We start from the raw sequence: 16,967 nt of genomic DNA, 5'->3' as shown, positions 1-16,967 counted from the left end.
CATACATAATCACACATAATAACTTGTTATTTGTAATTAATAAATTAAACTAATTCCTAGAACTTAAATGTGCCCAATTCATAGAGATGAAATTAATATCTGTATTTAAGTATGCTTGATGACCATATATTAGTATTTAATATATATTAGTATTTAATTTTTAAAAAGCACCGTATAAGGGAATGGCTAATAATAAAGTTGCTCAAGTCAGAGAGAACCAAATTCAAGCCCCGATGGTTCCTACTGCAAGAAACTTCACTGGGCCAGTTTCCACATTTGTGTAATGGAGCTTTTAATAAGTACCCCATAGAGTTCATGTATGATTTAATTGGGCAATACTGGGATAGTTCTTAACTTAGTGCCTGGATTATTTCTTTAGGATTTACGGGGAGGAGGAGGAAGAGGGGGAGGAGGAGGAGAAGGAGGAAGAGGAGGAGGAGGAGGAGGAGGAGAAGGAGGAAGAGGAGGAGAAGGAGGAAGAGGAGGAGGAGGAGGAGGAGGAGGGGGAGGAGGAGGACTTAGGTCAATGAATACCAAACTATTATTTCCACCAGGCCTAATTTTTTTTTAAATTCTTGTGGCACCCCTAAACAGATTCACCACAGAAAGACACAGAAGCTTAGGCAATTGTCTCCTCCTATTTCATCTTAATTGTCTGAAATTTTTTAATGAAATGCTTGGGCCAGGACTAGCCAGAAAATTGCTTCCATTGGAACAACTTTGTCTACCAAAGTAGTCATAGTTATTGTATTTAACTAGGTATTTACCACAAAACCATGGAATGGCCAGGTTCATGCACAGCCCCGCCTGGAATCACTACATATAAAAGGGCGTTCTCATCTATCTCATGGGTGGGCCCAGGGGGATTGGGGGAAACATAGGATTTATTCCATCAGCCCCACAAATGTCATCCAGTTCACTCTTCACAAGCACACCCAAAGATCTTTTCTCTTTTCTTCTCCATCTTCTGAAAGACTCTTTAATTTGTATTTGTTTCCCACCATTCTCTATCTTCTATAAAGGAATTCTTTTTCAGGGGACGGGGGGAAGATGCAAAGTAGGGAAAACAAAATAGAGAAGGTTCAAGTGAAGTGTTTTGCTGTATCCAACCCTTGGCAATGAGGTTATTTCTCAAATTTACATAAAGACTCATTATCGTATTGGCTGCAATCATGTAGAAAATGAATGGGGTATAAAGTACATGAGGATAATTTCATAAAACGAGCTTTCTTTTCTTATGAAATCTTTGAGGAAGAGAATCATTAGACAGAGACTTGCCTTGTATTCACCCGGGTCAGGAGGCATGTCAGCCTGATGATGTGCCTTTGGCAAGAAGTCCTTAATTAGAAATTCCTCGAGAGCAGCTCCCACTAGGTGCTTCCTAAGACAAAAAGACAAAATAGTCTACCAGGGAAGCCCTTACTCGGGATACAACATCCAGGCTCAGGTGAATGAAAGAAATAATTTGCTGACAGCAAAAGAGCAAAGCTGTCGTGATGGCGTTCTGGATTTTGAATGAAAGTCTCTCCATCCTATTAGGAGTAAGTATCATTTTTGTTATTCAAGTTAAAATATATATATGAACTAGTCTTTGATTTTTAAGATTGTATAGGAATGCTAAATAGCTTGAAGTATTACTTTGGTAAAAGACTAAACCTTGTTAGAAAACATTCAGTAGATATATTTAATTTACCCTTACAGAATCATGTAAAGTTGTTTTTCGATTGAGTTCATTTTTAATTATTTTTGAAGTCAAGTAGTTAGTTTTTGCATAATGTATGAACCGTTTCTTAAATCAAATGAAGTCTTTGAATTAGACTATGAAATTGGAATTTTTCTGGAGTACTTTCTGAGTTGTTTTTAAAGATTTCCTCCTTTCGCCATCATTGACTTAAAACATTAGAGCAATGTTGATTAGGAAGGCTTTGTAATTTTCATTAAATGCCTTAAATATACCCGTATGTGTTTAGAAGTTTTTTATAAAGTTAACAATTTATTACTATTGTAATCAACTGTTAAAACGAATATATGGGAAATAAGTATAGAGTAAGTCTGATTAATATTGAGAAGCTCTTCATTTCACCCTTTAAAAGAAGAACCCCAAGTGATTTTGAACGGAAGAAAAGATTGAAGATAGTATTGATTGGTCTCTTTTCATTCAACACTAGCTCTCGTGGCTGGGAGTGAATTTATATCTGTTTATCGACACATTCTCTTGGTATGAAGAGGAAGAGTCTTTCCTTTACACACGAGTTATTCTGGGCGTAAGTAGAGCTGGGGACTACACATTATCGTTTCGAAAAACATTCCATCTTCCCCAGCGTCCTTACTCTCAGTGCATCTCTCTTGTGTCTTTCTATGTGGACAGTCAACACTGGCCTGGGCGCGAGCGTCTGCAGTGTGCCTCAATTTTAACTGCATGCTAATTCTCTTACCGATCAGTCGAAACCTTATTTCATTCATGAGAGGGACAAGTACTGTAAGTACTAAACTACTTAAAATAATTTCAGTTGTTGTGATTTACCGGTGTAAGTGCCATGAAAGACAAAGATGTACTTTACTGTGAAAGTCCTGATAATTCACGTGGGGACTGAAGTTTGTTTCTTCGTAAGAGAGGACCCAATGGCAAAAACCAAAACTCAGAAATCTGTACATTTGATGTGACTTTCGTTCTTGCCATTCACTCCCTGCTTGACATTGGAGTCTTTGCTCAGCCTTTCTCCGATATATTTGCTCCGTCAGAAAAAGATGGCTGATAAAATTGGCCTGACTCACTAAGACGGATGTATTATAACAGTTTGAACTACCACGATTTCTAATTGAAAGGAACCAAAAGAGCAGTGGAGTCAAATGCCACTAAGGACACATCTCTCTGAGCTCTCGGCCCAGGAATACACAATCATAGTACACAGAATTTCGTAGGTAGGTTTCATGGGACTTAAATCTAGTACTTAAATCATAGTACACAGAATTTCGTATGTAGATTTAATAATTTCCTAATTATATTAGCTTCACTGTTTTGGATACTGTGTTTCCTGCTAAACAGCGTAATGCGCTGTACAGAAAAATGAGAATTTCAATAACTCTGACTAGATGAAATGATTATACAATCGTCATCATAATTTTATGAGTATTTAGATATAGATGAACATAATGCCTTTCTTTGTGTCATAAGGAATACTTTATAGACTACTTAAACCACATCTATGAGGATGTTGGTTTCCATCTTCATTTTGTAAACTAGTGGCCGCATGCATATTTGCAGGTTTATTCTAGAATTTTGACTTATAGCCAGGGAACTATACTTACTTACTCACTTAACTGACTTGAAATTTCAGCAAAGCCAGTAATAACCATCTGGTTTGTCCTTTGGGCTGATTAATGGCCGCTCCCTTCTGCACCCCATAGCCCCACCTTCAGGAATTTAGAGGCAGAGCCTGAGTCCTGCTCTCTTACCACTCAGGATGCTGTCATCGCTATGATTTTTCCTTAAAATGAGACTTTTACTTTATGTCACTCTAGTGCTGCAGAGGACCGTGGAGGAGGCAATTAGACAAAAACCTCAAATTCCACAAACTGGTCGCCTATGGGATAGCCATTAACGCAAGTAAGTGTTTCTTATTCTTCTTTGCCCAGTGGATGTTACCAAACCTAATGCTTAACTTGATAGCTTTGTTTTAATTTCCCCCTCCGCCAAAGGCTCACCCTTAAATAAATCTTTGCATTCCATTTGACCAATAAAACTTCCATAAAAGGATTTTTTGATTTCTAATTTATACTCACGCAGTTTTCCCTACCAAGCCTTCAATTTGGCAAGGAAAAGTTTATGAAACTTCATTTTCATTTGTAAAGAATTAAGCTTGTTGATAATACAACAATAAGTACCTGCTTGCAAAATGAATACTGTGCTATTCAATATAATCCACACTGGAAAGAAAACTGACCTGTACTCAAAAACTCATTCACAGTCATAGCAAAATGACGGTCAAATGGTATCATAGGCAGTAAAAGCAAAGAGAAAAGCAAGATCAAGTGAATAAGGTTCTGAATAGCATTGAGCTAGTGGATATAAAGGGACCTTGGAAAGATATGAAGCTTTACAGCATATAAAGTGTTATTGTTATTTCTTGAATAAGAAAACAAGAGAATTCAAGAGAAAGGCAATAAAAATTAGCATCCAAGGCCAGGGTTAAACCCTGGTGAGGAAGAAAAGAAGCCGAGCGATAACCGACTCGTTTGTGGTTTTGTTGGACGACAAACACACTGAAATAAAAGGCTATCTGCACAATTAAGAGTTATGGTTCAGGACTGTTTCTCTCAAACTAATTTAACTATAAAATGTTTTCCTCATTTGTTTTCATCCTCTCATGCATAAAAAATAGCAGAGTAAAAAGAACACTCAACACAAACGTGGATTTAATTAAGCAACAAGACATGACAGACAGTGCCCGAGTGCCAATTAACACAACTTCGGGTGTGCGGAGAAGTTGTGGGGAGATCTCCCCATCGATTGTCTTTGGTGCCAGATTAAACCAACCCGGGAAACATCTGCGAAAGGTCTTTGTGGTTTGTTAAGAAATAAGGGTAAAAAGACACTGTGTCCTAGAGAGAAACCGGGCAAGGGAAGGAGAGCAAAAAAACAAGTTAATGCGTCTTTATGTCCCAAGGCTACCATAGGGCTGAGTCCAGAGAGGGGTCAAAAACCCCTGACAAATGAGTTGACGCATGAAGCAATGAAGACCCAGGGAAGCAGATTTCAGCTCAGATATGGAAGTGTTTTCCGGACCTTCCAAATTATCTAAAATTAGAATGAGCATCCCTGAGAATACAGAGTTCCCTGTCATGGGTCGTGTCAGAGTGGAGTCCAGATTGCTCCTTGCAAGGCTCTTCAGAGAAAGAATTCAAGGAATCTCAAGGCTTCCTTTAAAATTGGGAAGGCTTCCTTTAAAATATTCCTAAGAATATTGGGGTGCCTGGGTGGCTCAGTCAGTTAAGCACTTGAGTCTTGATTTCAGCTCAGGTCATGATCTTATGCTTTGTGAGTTCAAGCCCCGCATCAGGCTCTGTGCTGACAGCGTAGAGCCTGCTTGGGATTCTCTCTTTCCCTCTCCCTTTGCTCCTCCCCTGCTTGCTCTCTTTCTCAAAATAAATGAATAAACTTAAATATATACATATAATCTTAAGAATATTTAATCCCTGCATTAAAAGAGGAGATAAAACACAGTAAAATGGTGGGAAGAATATTATCACTACGCAAGAGGTTTAAGGCAGAACTGGACTCTAAGAGAGAGAAGGAACCAAAAAACCTACAGCATCAAAACACATCAGAAAAGGAAGCAAAAAATAAAAGAAAATATGTTATGCAATAGTTCTCGCCTTAAACCTTTGGGTATGTATATTTCTTTCCATGTAATCAGGTATCAGTAGAATAGATGCATCAGTGATGTATGTCGAATATCTCCCGTGTTCAAGATACACTAAGAGAAGCTGTAACCTGAAACGACTATAGTCAGTACTGTTTTCAGAATGGAGTATAATTTATTTTTTTTAATTTTTTAATGTTTATTTATTTGTGGGAGAGACAGAGTGTGAGCAGGGGAGGGGCAGAGAGAGAGAGGGAGACACAGAATGTGAAGCAGGCTCCAGGCTCCGAGCTGTCAGCCCAGAGCCCGACGCGGGGCTCGAACTCACAAAACGTGAGATCGTGACCTGAGCCGCGGTCAGATGCTTAACCGGCTGAGCCACCCAGGGGCCCCAAGAATGGAGTGTAATTTAGCAAGGGGAGCAGTTTACTGGAATCAGATGACCACATTATTTCATACCCCTGCTGCTGACTGGTCCTGCGATCTAAGTTTTTGTGTGCCTTTTCCTCGCTGGAATTAAAAGAACAATAACACAATCGACCCATCAGGAGATGTGCAGACTGGTTGCCAGGTAGGCCCTCTTGGAAACCTACCCACTACAAGGTCATTCACTGGCCACTCTTGCACAGAGAGTCAAACCCAAGGGTAGGATGGCCTGCATGCTCCCTTCAGTGAGCGCTGCCTCCTCCTCCTCTCTCCTTTCTCTCCACACCCCCCTCGCTTCTCCCCATTGGCAATACACAGCCACTGGGTCCCTGAGTGGTGGGTGCCTTTGTCCCTGTTAAATGCTTTTCCTTTCCTCCCTCAATGGCGAAGACGTTGCCATATCCGGGCCTCCTCGCCCGCCTGCCTCCCTCTGGGCCACCTTTCCTGCAGACCTCAGTGATGCCTCCCTGCCACCTAGGAAAATTTCTCAGACTCCGACGGCCTGGGGGGCTGAGATGTGTCTTCTGCGTCTCGGCTTTCCCGGCCCCTGGCACGTATTAGGTCCCCACCAAGTTGGGTCAGACCCGAGGATGAGCTGGAGTCGGCCAGCAGGCAAAAGGGAGGAGGGGGATTTGTGAGAAAGGTACAAGCCGCGACAGTGCAGAGGCTCAAGGACCCAGCAGCAGCTGGGGTGGAGGAAGCACAGCGTGTGGGCAGGGAAGAGATTGAAAATGATGCCAGTGGGCTCGTCCCAGATAAATTCACATTCTGCCGCAACCAGAAGAATTGGGACTCTCTTTCTCCCTCCTTCCCTCAGAAATCCCTGGAGAGAAGGAAGTATCCCCTCGGGCCCTCTTCTGCTTGAACCCCCACTGCCTTGTGGGGCTCCCCAGCCCCCCCCCCCCCGGGACTCCCCGGCAGGGTCAGACTGCTTCTGAGAGCCAAGGGCTCGTCCCCCACCGCCATGGCAACCAGCAGCGCGGGGCTGTCTCCATCCCCGGCAAAGGCAGGAGGGTGGGGAGAAAGCTCTCTGCTTCTCCCAAGCCCTGACATAGCAATTATTACATTTCACACTCACTAAGAAATGCGGCTGGCAACTGCGCTTTTAGAAGGAAAAAAAAAAAAAAAAACATGCTAAGCCCTGGTTTCGTAGATATCCCTGTGCTTTTCACATTTTGTCCTTCTGCTGTATTCACTTGGGAACAGCTGAAAATGTCCCCGTGCTTATTTTATTAGCATCGCCCATTATGCTGCTTTTCAAATAGCCGACTGGCTTAATAGAGGTGTGTAACCTTGGAAGAAGTGCATCCACATCGAAGTTTGCATGCCAGCCCCTAATTTCTCACCCGTTCTTCTGTAAGCTGAACTGCAGGCTTTAACTGGTCAAATCATTAAAGGATGTAATTAGAGGCTGGTGGAAGGAGGCTGGGGAGGAGGAGGGGAGAGGCAAACTATCTATAATCAAGGGCATCACGGAAAACGCGGTGACAGGAACCCTTCTTTTGGCTTCCTGCCTTCCCGCTCGCCTGCCTATGATAAGAGCTGCAGGAGCAATTCTCCAACCGCTAATAAATCATTTGCAGGGACCTGTAACCCCAGTGGTATAAAAATCCCAGTATCACAGCCTCTTCGTTCTTATTAACGTGGATCTTTTTGGACTCTGCGGTCCACAGCAGACCTTCGAGATCCTTCCAGCTGAACAGTAGTACTGTGAGCCTGAGCTTCCTTCAAAGGGAGGGGTGTAAATACTGACCCAGGCGGCATACATCCAGTAGGCGCCAGGGGTGTGCAATTACCCACGGGCGGCTCCTGATGAGCTGCTAAAATTAGTTTACAAACCTCAATAAACATAAGAGGTGCCAGAGGGAGAGGGGGACAGAGGATCCGTAGTGGGCTCCACCCTGACAGCAGAAAGCCCGATGCGGGGCTCGAACTCACGAACTGTGAGATCGTGACCTGCGCTGAAGTCGGAAGCTTAACTGACTGAGCCACCCAGGTGCCCCCTGTCTAACATGATTTAAATGAGTAGCATGCACGGGGTGCCGGAACCTATGTAGTCCCGCAGAAATCAGTCCACAAGCTTGAAAGTTTGGGGGGCCAAGGCTCTGGCTGGTAAAGCACAGCCAGGATTTGTCCCTGGGTCCTTATTTCCGAAGGCTGCTTAATTAGGAGGTGACTAACTCCAAAATGACTGTTATCACTGACAGGCAGGCAGAAAGATAGCAAGAACTGACCGCCCTTCCAAGATTCTCCCTCAATTATGCTTCCTTTGATCTCCCAAAAAATGAAAAGAAGGAAAGAAAGAAGGAAAAGAAACTTTCTCAGGGCAACTGGCTCTAATTGTAGCCTTTATGATTTTTTTTTTTTGTTCATTCTTCAATGAAAGCTCCTTATTTGAACTCAGAAGTCCACACACCAATTAAATGTGCATTTTGTGGCTTGTCCAAGACCACTGCTCTCTTTTAACTGTAGAAGTCCTTTGGTGAGAAAATAGGATTGTGGAAAGACCCGGTGACAGCATCTGTTAGCCTGGCCTTTGGGCGGATTCTGGAAATGTGTGTCTTAGGCTCTCCCATGAGCTCAGCAGAAAGTCCTCAGAGGGGCCAGGGTGAGCACACCTGCATAACTGATGGTATCGAATGTGCCACAAAACTTAAAGAGCCCCTTTAAGCCAGTGTTGATTTTGAAAAATTATTAAAACATGCGTTTCGTGTTTGCATGGCTTTCACGTTGGACTACAGATCCCTTTGGGATGATAAATGGTCCCAGTCAACTTCAAAGGAGACGCGGGAGCCAGAGAGCTGGCGGGAAGCCGAGATATTGCCTGGTTTCAATCAATGCACCCATTTTACAGATAAGACAGCAGGCTGAAATAAATGAAGTAACTGAGAGGCAGCCTTCTCGTGTCCTTCTGGCTGTAGCAAATCTAGTTTGAGTAGCCAATCTAGTAACATGACAGGATTCTGATGAGTAAGAGAGGGGAAAATCGAACCATATCACTATTTGATCACATACTGGAAGCAACCAGCAGATGACATGACTACCCACATTAAAATAACTGAGGTGTGTAAAGGGAAGGGAAGACTAGAAAATAGAACATACAATGTCTGGAAAAAAACACAGCCAAGTCAGTATCTCCTGGGTTACCTATCCAGCCCCAGCAGCCATGGAGTTGGTAAGTGGGATACCTTAAGTTCCCAGCCAAGATCACAATAAAATTAGGGTCAGACCTAAGAGGAAATAAAACGTTTGGACAAACCAAGTGGCACAGGTAGTTTTCCCTCTGAGAATTCCTGGGATAAATAAAATAAGATATTCTACTTTTTATCTTCTACGTGTAAAAAGAAAACGAAATGGAGGTAGTTAGAGCAAAGGAGCATTTAAGACATGAATTTTAAAGTACATGAAAACAAAAAAAAAAAAGCTAGAAAGAGTAGTTTTCAACATATTCCCTCAGGAGCTACCTCTTAAAAAGCATCTTGAGTCTTCTCATACTATTTCATTAGTTTCTTCAGCTCTGTTATGGGAGACCTGGCAATAAGAGTAAATAACTAGTTCAATATCTTTGCTTATTCAATAAGTGTACTTAAATTTAGTTTAACAGTGTCGAATTCTCATGTGGAAATCAATCTAATAGAAAATAGATTGTGATCAACAACTTCTTACCCAGGAGAAGGATGTTATAGAATGCAGAATATCAAAGACACAGAAGCTATCCTGTGTTTCCCTTCTGACTGTCACATGCGGATTATGGAATTGTAAGTGTTGTCACTTAATTTGGCTTGAAGCTCAGTATCTGCTTGTGTAAAGTGGGGACAGCTCCTCTCTGGTGTGCTTTAGTCCATGGAGGAGAACTGAGGACAGCCAGGGGCAGAGGGTAAAGGGCAGAGAGGTAAAGGAGATTTTCCACCCACCTGCAAGGAGAACTCCAAAGGTTGTGATTATTCTTATGAGCTAGTTCACTCTAGATTAAAGACACCAAGTGAACCATTCAAAGAGCTTTAGCTAAGCCCGCAGGAGAAATTAGTTTTCAGTGAACAATAAAGTATAACAATTATGAATCAGTGAAAAGAAACAATATAACTTAAAGGTCAAAGATTGAGCTCTGGGGCACCTGGGTGGCTCAGTTGGTTGAGCATCTGACTCTTGATTTTGGCTCAGGTCATGATCCCAGGGTTGTGGGATTGAGCCCTGAGTCGGGCTCCACACTGAGTGTGCAGCCTCCTTACGATACTCCCTCTCTCCCTGTGCCCCTCTCCCTGCTCGCGGGCTCTGTTAAAAAAAAAAAAAAAAAAAAAAAAAAAAGAGGGGCGCTTGGGTGGCTCAGTCGGTTAAGCATCCGACTTCGGCTCAGGTCATGATCTCGCGGTCCGTGAGTTCGAGCCCCGCGTGGGGCTCTGTGCTGACAGCTCAGAGACTGGAGCCTGTTTCAGATTCTGTGTCTCCCTCTCTCTCTCTGACCCTCCCCTGTTCATGCTGTCTCTCCCTGTCTCAAAAATAAATCAACGTTAAAAAAATATATATAAAAAAAAGAAAAAAATTTTAATGGGCCCCCGATTCAGGCAAACAGGGTTTTATCCCACCTTTGCTGTTAATGGTCTACAACTGCCTGAACTTCTTGAATACTGGTCTGTAAAATGGCAATAAAACTGATACCTGAGGATTAAATGAGGTAATACGCATAAGCATTTATAATGGTGTTTGAAGTATACTAAGTATTCAATATCTGCTAGCCATGAGAAGTATTACCTATTGCTTTTTTTAAACTTTAAGATAATTACCAGAAAACAGCAATTAGGAATACTGCTGAACATGTTTGTGTTCAATTTAGCAACTAGTTTCCATTTCATCTTGAGCATATTGGAAGAGATGGTTACTAGACAAACTTTCTAGCTTCGTGGATGCTGAGACTAAACAAGGCAGCTCCTTCACAGACACACCACATATAGTGACAAATGGAACACAAGGAAGAAACACAATGCCTTTTGGGTGCCACTCTCACAAAACCCATAAGGAGAGAGTCAACATCATTGACTCAGAAATACGATCATGCGCTTTGCCTTCTTAGATGAACTTCAGCCAAAAGCATGTTCAAATTGAGTTCTGACGTGAAGGCTGCAGGAAAATGTTCACAAAACAGGTATTAGCACTACCCCATCAGCATCGGCAGACAACCTCCTGACCCTTTCTCTCTTTCTAGCTCATTATCACTCCGCAAATCCTTATTAAGTACATACTGGTAGTAAGCAACGTGCCCAGTGTTGATGTTTCGAGGTGAATAAGCCTTGAGGCGTCAGGTCCGTGGGGCAACATAGATGTAAATAAATATTCATAACAATAATTCCTGGGAAATGTTATAGTCAAGGTATCATTGGTGCCTGTGGACCTGACGAGCAATTTCATAGAAAACAACTTTTGGGTTGGGTCTTAAAGCATGAATACAACTTTGCAGCCCAGAGAAGGGAATGGCTCTGATCGAAGGAATTCAGGGGGCAGGGAGAAAAGCTAAACAGCTGTTGGTATTTCTAAATAAATCTGCTGCTACAACCACAGAGACCAACATGCTACCAATATTCTCCGAAGTTTCTGCTGTTCCTTTCTCCTTCACTCCCCCACACCTCAACCCACCATGGGTAGTCATGAAAGATTCCAGAATTTGCATACAATGTGTGGAGACTATATAATATATTAGCCAATTCTACTTTGTGTGGTGGACGGGGGTTCAGGGGGGCAAGGTAGCAACTGGGAAGCTATCTACACCCTGGGTAATGAATTCTCATTTCACACTTGAATCTGATCCCAGGGGCTGGTATCGGCAGGTCACCCAGTAGGGCTTCCATTTGTAGGGAAAGCATCAGGAGATCCTCGTCTGGGTGTTGTGACTGCTAGCTTCCCCCCAGATTTCACAAGACAGGGAAGAGTGGCATTGAGCACAGTCTCCTCGGGCTAAATGATGCTGTGTTCCCAAGCTTGTTCTCTTCATTTAAAATTTAAACATCACAAATTCTCAGAATTAGAAAACCGAGTTTTCTTCTGAAGAGTACACAGAGAGGATTAGTTCTATAAATACCAGTTTATTTTGATCCTCTAGGAATAACACATGCAAATGTATTGTGTATATGCGTATGTGTAGGAGTACATATACATATATGCTAAAATGTATAAAGGAAGAATAGAAAATATAATGTCTGAAAGCGAACAAAAACTCTTCCCTGGAATCTATCATAGATGTCATATGCACACATGTCCATGTATATGATATACAGTATCCTAGGATAATGCTCTGTGATTTCTTGGAAACTATATTACATAAGATATAAAATATGGAATACGTATGTGTGTATATATATATATCTCACAGGATATGTTCTATACAAAATATGGAGTTATATATACAATGGAACATATAGGTAATTATGTTGTGATATCCTAATACCTATTCCACTTGCAGAATGAGCACGTTTATCATTAAATTATGGTGACTTAAGATTGACTTCATTTCTTCCTATCATTAAAATGGATGTGGTGAATCATACCATATCTTTAGAAGTAGCCAATCCACTCCATTCAAGACACGGTGAAAGATGCACAAATAAATCACCCTTTGGAGATGACAAACACCAGAGCAGAGAAAGTTGACCGTAGAGACATTGTGTCGTTGAGTAACCACAAAGGAAGAAATCCAGATGGCACATGTCTGATGTCCTCTCCTCGACCGTAGCCATCCACATCGTGGCACATTTGTGCAACCTGGAGCACTATCGCTGGAGCCAGTCCACGGAAGCGGAGGGACTTCTGGCCGCACTTGCCAAGCTTGGCAAAACCCCAAATGAGAGCTACCTCAACCCCATCCGGACCTTCCACACAGTGAGTCCTTGCAGGCTCCCGGGTTTCTCATCTGAAACACCCTTCCTTTCCCGATCCCTTGATCGGAAGCACTGTGTTTCAAAAGCTTTAATCAAAGAGCTGGAGAGAAGTTTCTGCCAAAGCTATTTTGAGGGGCACGTCGGTGGCTCAGTTGTTTGAACGACTGACTCTTGATTTCAGTTCAGGTCATGATCCCAAGGCTGTGGGGTCGAGCCCTGCATGGGGCTCCACGCTGAACGTGGAGCCTGCTTAAGATTGTCTCTCTCTGTCCCTCTGCCCCTTCCCCCACTTGCATGTGCTTTTCTCTCTCTCTCTCTCTCTCTCTCTCTCTCAAATTAAAAAAAAAAAAAAAAAGATATTCTTGAGGCGCCGGGGTGGCTCAGTCGGTTAAGCGTCCAACTGCAGCTCAGGTCATAATCTCCCAGTTCGTGAGTTCCAGCCCCACGTCAGGCTCTGTGCTGACAGCTCAGAGCCTGGAGTCTGCTTGGGATTCTGTGTCTCCCTCTCTCTCTGCGCCTCCCCTGCTCACGCTCCGTCTCTGTCTCTTGAAAATAAATAATTTTTAAAGGTATTTTTTTCGTAAATGTTGCTAAGAGTTTATAAGCAGGAAGAAAAACTGATGCCCCTTAATTAATGTATATCAAAACATAATAAATAAACCCAAATAGGAAATGCAGCCACTTATTAGAACCCTGACATTTTACATTTTAAAGCAGCTCACGATTACGTATTTTGCTGTTGTTGATGGTAGCATCATAAAGAATGTGAAGTGCCATCTAAATCCAGGGATTATAAATTGGATGTCTTCATTTTCAACTTGCAAATTGCTTTTGGATCTCTTCTCGTGTGTCATATTTTGGCACACATGTGCCTGGCTGGTCTGCCAAATCAGATGCTGGGCAAAGCAGCTAATTTCATAATCAGACCTGCATGGCTAGTAACATCATTAATGCTAATTACCTGTGTGCCCAGAGTGGCAGCACATGTGAGAAACAAAAAGAAAATGAAAAACGTAACTGCAGAGACCCACCTATCGAGATTAAGACAATCCTCTCCCTTCCATCCGCCACCTACCCCTTTCTTCCCGGTTGACCAAAATAGTTGAGCACGTACTGCCCTGTTGGAATATGTATCCAACGTGGTGACCAGGCTAACAAATCAGTATTGCCCAAGAAGACCCCTAATACAATGTACTCCCGCAACGGAAAACCCTCTGTTACCATCTGAGCCATCTCTTTCATGACCATTTTGCCCAGGGAACCTTATTTGAAGAAGCGAAATTCAAATTTTGGGGGGAATTCTTCCATGGCACGTCCCTAATTATCCCGAGATGATTTCCAATATCAGGCCATTGATTAAGTAGAGCTACATTTTCCTGGCTGACAACAATTAGAAGCACAAGCTTCAAAGTTATAAGTTAAAACCAACGATGGCCATAAGCCCGTGGGAAGGCTTTCGGGGTCACTCATTGGAGCCCCAGTATTTATCTTGGCACTTACCGGGGTTAACTCTTTCCCCCTGCCAAGGCTCTGAAAAGCTCATTGTTACAGACAACCAAGAATAAGCCTTAATATTTTGAAAAGGCTATACAGTGAATAGTACTTATTATGAATGCTTTTAAAGCAATTTAACAAGATAATCAAGTTACTCCAATACAGTCATCTCAAAATTTTAGAAGCAGTATACTATGTAAGTGGTCCTTAAGTTCAAGTAATACCTTAAGGTGAATAATACCTACCTTGGAGTATTTGGAGAAAGATCCATAATACAAATTGGTACGTTTGGAGAAAGTATCAATAACACAAAGTGTACGTTATAGAATATTTCTAAACAGATGCAACGGGGCTATTTGAAAAGATACACGGCAAACCAAACCAGTCTATAAAAATATGTTGCAAGAAAAGGGAAGTGGGGGTTTGCTTTAAAAAGCAAAGAAGAGTGATTTAAAATTAGCACGTCCTATGATATAAACGGATTTCTAAAATGCCTGAGTACTGGGTGGCTCAGTCGGTTAGGCGTCTGACTTCGGCTCAGGTCAGGATCTCACGGTTTGTGGGTTCGAGCCCCGCATCAGGCTCTGTGCTGACAGCTCTGAGCCTGGAGCCTGCTTTGGATTCTGTGTGTGTGTGTGTGTGTGTGTGTGTGTGTGTGTGTCCCTGCCCCCTCCCCCACTCACACGCTATCTCTCCTTCAAAAATAATAAACATTATTTTTATATATAAATAATTATATATATAAATATATAAATAATAAATAAACATTAAAAATTTTTTAAAAATTAAACGCTTGAGTACACTTGAAAAAATAACATATCTTTTCAACGTTTTAGACATACCTTTCAATTTTATTTCAACTATTTGCTCCATGAAGTAAAAAGAAACAAGGAGAAGTCCCTATCCAAATTACCTTGAGATCTCACAGCAGCCCAAATTAATGAGATTTTACTGACAAAAGATACAGTGTGAGTTTATTGAGCTCATGGTCGGCTCAACGATGGTAACACAACATCTGAATCCCAATGACTTGGCAAGAATATGGAAAAGTCACAGCAAATACAAAGTGCTCTGTGATTCATATTCTAAAAGGCTAGGTAACCATCCTCTGCACTCACAGGTCAGAACTCTGGCCTTTTGACCGTGTCTCCCAGAGTAGAATAGCTGTATATTTATTGATCACCTAGGATTTACAAAGCCTTATTCCAAGCCTCCCTGAGGTGGCATGAAAGAAATGCAAGTCATGGCCCTTCCAATTAAAAAGCAAGAGCAAGGAATAACTACCAGGGGAACAGAATGTGCAGCTGCTTTATTAGGAGCGCCCCTGAGGGATCTCTCAAAAAAAAAGTGTTTATTAATGTTAACATGCAATTAAGCATGGCAATCCACACTTTTATTTTAAAAATCAAAAACTTGACACTTGGATTTATTTGCCAATGTTTTATCTTAAAATGCAGTGTTACATATTGTCTTCATTTCAATTCACCGTAATAACTTTGACCTGAAAGTTGATTTATACAGATGGAAAAAATGTAAATGATTAAATGGCATTTGATGAAATTTGAGCAAAGCGAACGTGTGCCATCAAATGGAACAAAAGAAAAGAACGGGGAAGCTCCCTTCTTGAGTCATAGGGAGACCCTTTTTGAGGCTAATATGGCCCTGATTCGAATGTTCTGATTTACTCCCTGCTTAGACTCTCGAGTATTGACCCTAACATGGAAAATAGAACCAAGATATCAATGTCCCGGTGCTTGTCTCTCTTAGAACACCATCACCGTGTTGCTGACGACAACTGCTGGTGTCACTGGCCTGATCATCTCTCTGGCTTTCATCTTGATCATGACCTCTTCCACCGAGTTCATCAGACAGGTCTCCTATGAGTTGTTCTGGTACACACACCATGTGTTCATCATCTTCTTTATCAGTCTGGCTATCCATGGGGCAGGGTAAGTCCATACTGTGCTCAAAGTGTAAGATTTTATCTCTGTGAACCTCAAAAACCATCTTAGAAAGCCCTTTGGATAGGGAATCATAAATGGCAGCGACTAAAGGAACATTCACCAAGGCGAGCGCCTTCTTTTGGTAACTGGAAAGAAGCAAAATTAGATGGTGAAGTATGTTTATTTTTCTTGCTAACTCTGTTGCGGAGACTTGACATGTTTATAAGATGCAGAAATTTTACTGAATGCTGGAAAACAGTAGACCTGTTTCGCTCAGAACAAATTTCTGTGATCCAAATTGCATGCGATTAGTCAAGATATCTATTTTGGACACCCAGATTCCACTTCTGCTTAACCAGAACCACCCACTAGGAAGCCCTGTGTTGGGGAGGGAACGGTGTGTGAGATGACGGCCAGACCCAGGCTCTGCCCCTAGTCATCAGGGTGGCCACGTGCAAGTCCCTTGTATTCTCTGGACCGCAGGGTACCTGAGTGGCTCAGTCGGTTAAGTGTCCAACTCTTGATCTCCACTCAAGTCATGATCTCATGGTTCGAGGGATGGAGCCCTGCATCAGGCAGTCCACTGTCAGTACAGAGCCTGCTTGGGACTCTTTGTTCCCCTCTCTTTCTGCCCCTTCCCCGCTAGTTCTCTCTCTTTCTCTCTCTCAAAATTAAAAAACGTTTTTTAAAACTTCATTGGACCTCAGTTTTGCCATCTGACTTCTAGGATTCCTTCTCGCCCAAACATCCCATACAATGGGATTCAACACCTGTCTGAAACTATTACTCTCCTCCTCAGGAAGCTAGAGCAGACCGTGAAGCACGACACCCTCAAATACAATGTTTTCAGTTCCTTGAATAGTCTTAAAATGGCT

The 16,967-nt window shown here is 42.2% G+C and overlaps 1 protein-coding gene across 1 annotated transcript in view; it reads left to right on the top strand.

Moving 5' to 3' along the window:
• The first annotated feature begins 1,496 nt into the window (after window positions 1–1,496).
• The window catches only part of NOX3 (NADPH oxidase 3), a 62,522-nt gene continuing 47,051 nt past the window's right edge, over window positions 1,497–16,967 (top strand). The window contains exons 1-6 of the mRNA XM_025925661.2: window positions 1,497–1,541; window positions 2,169–2,264; window positions 2,369–2,479; window positions 3,523–3,607; window positions 12,511–12,656; window positions 15,917–16,098. Coding sequence (XP_025781446.1) covers window positions 1,497–1,541; window positions 2,169–2,264; window positions 2,369–2,479; window positions 3,523–3,607; window positions 12,511–12,656; window positions 15,917–16,098 — 665 coding nt within the window. The remainder of the gene's footprint in view (window positions 1,542–2,168; window positions 2,265–2,368; window positions 2,480–3,522; window positions 3,608–12,510; window positions 12,657–15,916; window positions 16,099–16,967) is intronic.

The sequence above is a fragment of the Puma concolor genome, chromosome B2 (genome assembly GCF_028749965.1).
Source record: "Puma concolor isolate L17-30 chromosome B2, mPumCon1.1.hap2, whole genome shotgun sequence".
NCBI lineage: Eukaryota > Metazoa > Chordata > Mammalia > Carnivora > Felidae > Puma > Puma concolor.
This window is presented reverse-complemented; position numbering and strand designations above follow the sequence as displayed.